Here is a 5,563-nt window from a genome sequence, read left to right on the forward strand (position 1 = left end):
GTGGGTCTTCGTGAAGCCCGGGACACAGAAGCGCTGATCGAGGGGGCGGCAACACTGCAACACCTACAAGCAGAGCAGGACCTATCCCGCCGGCAAGGGCTGGGGTCCACCGCATCCCCATTAGATTACATCAGCCAAGGAAAACCTCGGCTTCGCCGACAGATGCAAGGAACCCTAATCGCCTGGAGTGAGACGAAGGGGTACGAAGGCTGGTGGAGGCGTATAGCTGATCTTAAAGTTCATGTTTGACTGATGCAACTGGTTGTGTATAATTATTTAAGAATCTGTTGAGAGTTATCACTGTTTTCACCGGATATCCCACAACATATCTCTAAATTCAGCGTGCTGTCTGGTTGTTGTTAACCCATTTCATTCCATTTCTCGTTCGTGAGAACAATCATGAACAAAAACTTGAAGCCTTAGCTTATACTACATTCATTCACATATCGAATATTGGCGTGCTTCAACAATCCAGACGAACTGCTCTGAAGTCTGAACATCACCGTGCATGCGTACGTTGTACAAGAAAATCGGACAGGATCGACCAAGACACGACCTCTGGATCGACGCCATTACCTTATTCTCATCTCCTCCGCCTCAAATCCGCTCGATCAGCCGCGGATCTCTGCTATACCGGTCGATCCGCCGCAGTTTCGAGCGACCCAAGCAGGATGTCAGGAACGTCCCGGCGGGTCGGCGATCACAAGGTGAGCTTCCCCATCTCCCGGCGCAGCGCGGTGGCCCTGACGAGGCTGCCGATGGTGTTGACGGCGAGCTTGATGTCCTCGATGGGGTTGCCCGGCACGACGCGCTTGTAGAGGTAGCTGTCGAAGGTCATCCGCTGCACGTAGTCGTCGGCGCACATCTCCACGAACGCCTCCCGCGCCGCGTTGGAGCGGTAGAACACCTTCTGCAGGATGTCCAGCACCTTGTACGTCGGCCAGTAGAGCCGGTCGAACTCCGCCAGGTACTTGCGCAGGTCGCTCTCGTCCACCAGCCGCGTCCCGTTCGCCGACCCGGCCACGATCGCCTCCGCGCACATCCGCCCGCTCTTCGCCGCGAAGTAGATCCCCTCGCCGGAGCACTTTGTCACGTACCCCGCCGCGTCGCCCACCAGCGTCACCCGCCCCGACACCCTGATGACGATCGAACACGACGAGTGAGACCCCGGTTGATCGGCTAGAAAACCTTTGTTGCAAGAAACAGAGGAATTTTTTGTTTGTTGCTACCTTTTGGGCCTGGGGTGCTCGGGGATGGGGTGAGCCTCGACGCGGATGATCTTGCCGCCCTCGATCTTGTCCTTGGCGCGGAGGCGGGTAGCGGCCTGGAACTTCTTGATGTCGGCCTTATGGGTGACGGTGCCGGTGCCGACGGCGACGTGGTCACACTTGGGGAACACCCAGCCGTAGAAGTCGGGGGACACGTCGTCGCCGACGTACATCTCGGCGCGCTCCTCGTAGTAGCGCATCTTGTCGTCGGGGATCTTGACGCGCTCCTGGAACGCGATGGCGTACTCGTAGTCGCCGGCGCCCATGTCCTTGGCCACGCGGGAGTTGGCGCCGTCCGCGCCCACGATCGCGTCCACCTCGAACGAGCGCTTCTCGCCGCCCACCTTGCCGTTGGAGCTGTCGTAGTGGTTGTAGTGCACCGTGTATGTGCCGTTGCGCTCCTTGGGCGCCTCATACCTGCGCCAGGATAATATCGATCAGCCAATGTTTACACCTCAAAACAGGGATGAGCCACAGCTTATTCACAACGGCATTTGTTTAGCCACAGACTTTTTAGCACAACATGGCTGTAATTTTAGCATTAAGCTCCGTAAATTTGCATGTGTATTTCAGTTCGTTCAGTTGATATGTCAAATATGAAATGATTTTCAGTTAGTAGCCTTGCATAGGTACTACTGATAACCTGAGTGTGGACTACTGACACACATGCATGCAGGCCAAATACAGTAGTCGATGAAGGTGAAGCCACAAAGATAAGAGTTTCTCGTACTTAGTTCATCGTGCAATTCTAATGCTACGACCCCCCAAACTCTGGCATTGGAGCACTTGTGCTCGGTAATATAGTGCCAGAATGAAACCCAACACGATGGCTGGCGGTACAAGTGGAGAACTACTACAGACATACTCATAATCTAGCATCTGATGGCCCGATGCATACCTTAGGAAGAGGCCGTTAAGGACCTCGGCGCCGGCCTTCTGAGCCCGGGTACGGAGGAAGTCGTCGAGCACCTCGCGTCTGACCATGCCAATGTACTCGTGCGGCGCGAGCGTGCGGCCGATGTCGACGGCGACGTTGGAGGGCGAAATCATCTTCATCTTGGTGACCCTCCTGTCGACGAGGTCCAGCGGCAGGTCGAACTCGGACACCATGCAGAGCGGGATGGCCCCGCCGCACGGCTTGCAGTTGTCCATCTTGCGCTCGATGAGCACCGTCTCCACGCCGCCCTTGGCGAGCGCCTCCGCGGCCGCGCCGCCCGCGGGGCCCCCTCCCACGACCGCCACCCGCAGCTTCCGCCCGCCGGGGAGCTTGGGGCTGGACGCCGCCGCGCGTGTCACGAGGAGCTGCGACCTCCTGCCGCCCGCCGGCCGCGCCCGGCAGGAGGAAGGGAGGAAGGTGGCGCGCGCCGCGGCCGCGGACGAGGAGAGGGACGTCATTGTTGCCGCGGTGAGAGCTCCTCGGCTGGCTCGAGCTGGACGTGCGGCGGGGAGTGAGCGAGCGAGTGAGGGTCTGGTCTGTGAGGCGCGAGCAGAGCACGCACACGTAGTAGTGAAGTGGGGCGGAGAGGCCGAGGATAGGATGAGGCCCGTGAGTGGGGATCGCGGGGGAGGCCGGCCGTCGGATCCGGGCCCTGGACGGCCCGGATCGCGCGTATGGATGAGGTTTTTTGTGTGCTTTCGCTTTTGTCGTGTCCAAGCGAGTGGACGTGGTTTTGCAAGTCGGACGAGCTTGTTTGTCTCCTTGTGTACTCCGAGTGATGGGCGATGCTTTGCCACGTCAAAAATACTCTACGATGATGTCCAATAAACACTATGCATGTCACTTTTGTTTTGGAAAACGGCATATGCAAAAACAAAATCAAAAAAATCAGGCCCGTCCTTGCTTCAAGACCACCATGCATGTTGGAGTTGTGTCGAATATTGTGTACAAGGTAGATTACAGTTGGACTATGAGTTGTATTGTGTTTACATAGGATGTGGAGTCGTGTCCTAGTAGAACACTTGTATCCTAGGCCTCTCATATATAGCGGGGGTAGACAGACGATGTAACATATGCCAACATAATAGCACCGGAACGCAGGGGAAGCCGGCGGCATGTGCCGGTGTCCAGGTCGACCGGGTGCGGTATTGTAGCGGTGTCATAGGGAGGAGCGCCCATAGTCAAGCCCCGAAGATGTAGCCATATCGGTGAACCTCGTTAACAAATCTCGGTGTCGTGCCTTGTGTGATTGCTTGATCCTCGGATGATCGACAGTATGCCTCGGATTTATTCTGACAAGTGGTATCATGAGCTAGATTGTTCGGAGGTTGTGGATTGTTGATCTAGAGGAAAAAGGAGCGAGAGAATTCGTGGAATCGGTCGAGCTGGTCGCGGGTGGCGGCAGAAAAGTTCGGCTTACGGCGGAGATTCTCTGCTCGGTAGCGATTGGAAGAGGCGGCGGTGCAACGCGTGGCAGAGGAACCTATCTGTCGGATCGGGAGCGATCTCGCCGAGTCCGTGGTTGAGATCGGAACCAGCAGGCGCGTGTGCGTGTGCCAACAACAGAAGAGCCGTGCGGTGGTCGATCGGTTGATCGGTCATCGGGCGAGCGAGAGTACAGCAGGGAAACGTGCAGCTCGGATCGGGGCGTGTGCGGCAGTGGCGAAATCCAGGTGCGCACGGGCGTGGCCCAAGGCGTTGGGCGAGATACTGGCAAGCGGCCTAGCAAGGCCCAATCGCAGGAGGCCATGGTCCGTCCACGAACGTGAGGCACGTTGGATCCGAAGTGAGTAGTGTTTTGGCTGTTGGAAGGTACGTGAGATTTGTTTGGTAAAAAAAGAAGAGGACCGAGTCCTTATCTGACACAAGGAGGCAAGAGGCAGATCAAATCGAGAAAGCAAAAATCCATTGGTACATCCATCGGAAACTAGCAAGGGACTTGGACAAAGCAAATAGCTTAGCGTCAGGAGTTGAGCCAAGGGAGCAGATCACGTTTGGTGGATTGCTACTAGTGCATGGAGGCGAGACCATGCTGGGTTTTGCTCGTGTACTTTGGCGTTGAAGGGATAGATCAGACAAGGGTGAAATATTTGTTGGCACAATGAGGATGCTTGAAGGCGTTGGGGGAAGTCATGTCAGCAAAGATGGAATTATCATGTGATGAATGGAAATTCGCGGAAGACGATTTGGGAGCCTTGAGCGTGTCATACAGTCGAACGAGTTCGGCTGGGTCGGACTGGGCAGTCTGACGGGATCGACGCAAGTCGGTTGGTACAGAAGACGGTGGTGGGATCGGCGACAACGATGTAGGAGCGTGATGCTGATGGTGACCAACTTCTGGACGTGGAAACATGTGGCACAGGCCTGAGTGCTTGTGTGGCTTCGACAAGACTATGGTGCGGGATTAATTCAGGATGGTGTATACACGGAGCTTGAAGTCGATGAGGCGCAGGGGTGGACTAATCATCTACCATGGAGTCATGTTGAAGGTGGAGCTGGAGTCTGACGGAAGACTTCACCCGGTGCTGATTGAGGGGCTACGGGGTAAGACGTCAGAGAGTCAAAGCCTATTTCAGCGGGCAAAGCGAGAGACACGTAGTTTGGACTGGAGCCCGATGGTCTGATGGAAGCGTGAAACTCGTCATCGGTCGGTGATGATCGGTGGTACTCTGCAGTGGGGATTGAGTGGTGTGGTTTTGCGACCCTTGAGACTCGACCGGGATAGCGGAGGCTCGACGCGGTAATAGCGACGAGGCATGCGGCACGCACGGGACATAGAGACGGGCCAGGGATCTGGTGGTCATACATGTGGTGAGACAACTGCGAATTTGACTCGGGATGACTACAAGCAATGGTGAAATTCCTTCAAGTTTCACACAGGCAGACAAGAAAGGAGCGGTGATGTTGAGTTCAGGTAACTCTTATGTGTGACACCCAATATGTGAGTTGTTCATTTTCACGCAGGTCAGTGATCAGTGTGTGATGGCGTTGGACTGATATTCTGAAAGTTGGGAGCATAAATTAGAGTATCAAGGAACTTAATTTTGCTCGAGTGTTGACTGTGGTCAAGAAAAGAAGGGACTACAAGTTGCAGGTGGAGTCACATGGAGTCTTCGGAGTAGCAGCGGTACTCATGGCATAAACTCAAGTCCAATGTACATGAAAGTTTGACGCATTGACGAATTCAAGGTGGTGGAGAATATTCGCCAAGGTGAAGTTTGTTGGAGTTGTGTCGAATATTGTGTACAAGGTAGGTTACAGTTGGACTATGAGTTGTATTGTGTTTACATAGGATGTGGAGTCGTGTCCTAGTAGAACACTTGTATCCTAGGCCTCTCATATATAGCGGGGGTAGACA

General features: G+C 55.0%; 1 protein-coding gene across 1 annotated transcript; it reads right to left on the reverse strand.

Annotated features, from left to right (window-relative positions):
* Positions 1–353: 353 nt before the first annotated feature.
* On the reverse strand, positions 354–2,752 carry LOC123138239 (geranylgeranyl diphosphate reductase, chloroplastic). Its single transcript, XM_044558169.1, has 3 exons — positions 2,167–2,752; positions 1,230–1,685; positions 354–1,136 (listed from the first exon to the last, which is right to left on the reverse strand). The coding sequence occupies exons 1-3, from the start codon at positions 2,661–2,663 to the stop codon at positions 701–703; spliced, it is 1,389 nt and encodes a 462-aa protein (XP_044414104.1). The 5' UTR covers positions 2,664–2,752; the 3' UTR covers positions 354–700.
* Positions 2,753–5,563: the final 2,811 nt, after the last annotated feature.

The sequence above is a fragment of the Triticum aestivum genome, chromosome 6B (genome assembly GCF_018294505.1).
Source record: "Triticum aestivum cultivar Chinese Spring chromosome 6B, IWGSC CS RefSeq v2.1, whole genome shotgun sequence".
Taxonomy (NCBI): domain Eukaryota; kingdom Viridiplantae; phylum Streptophyta; class Magnoliopsida; order Poales; family Poaceae; genus Triticum; species Triticum aestivum.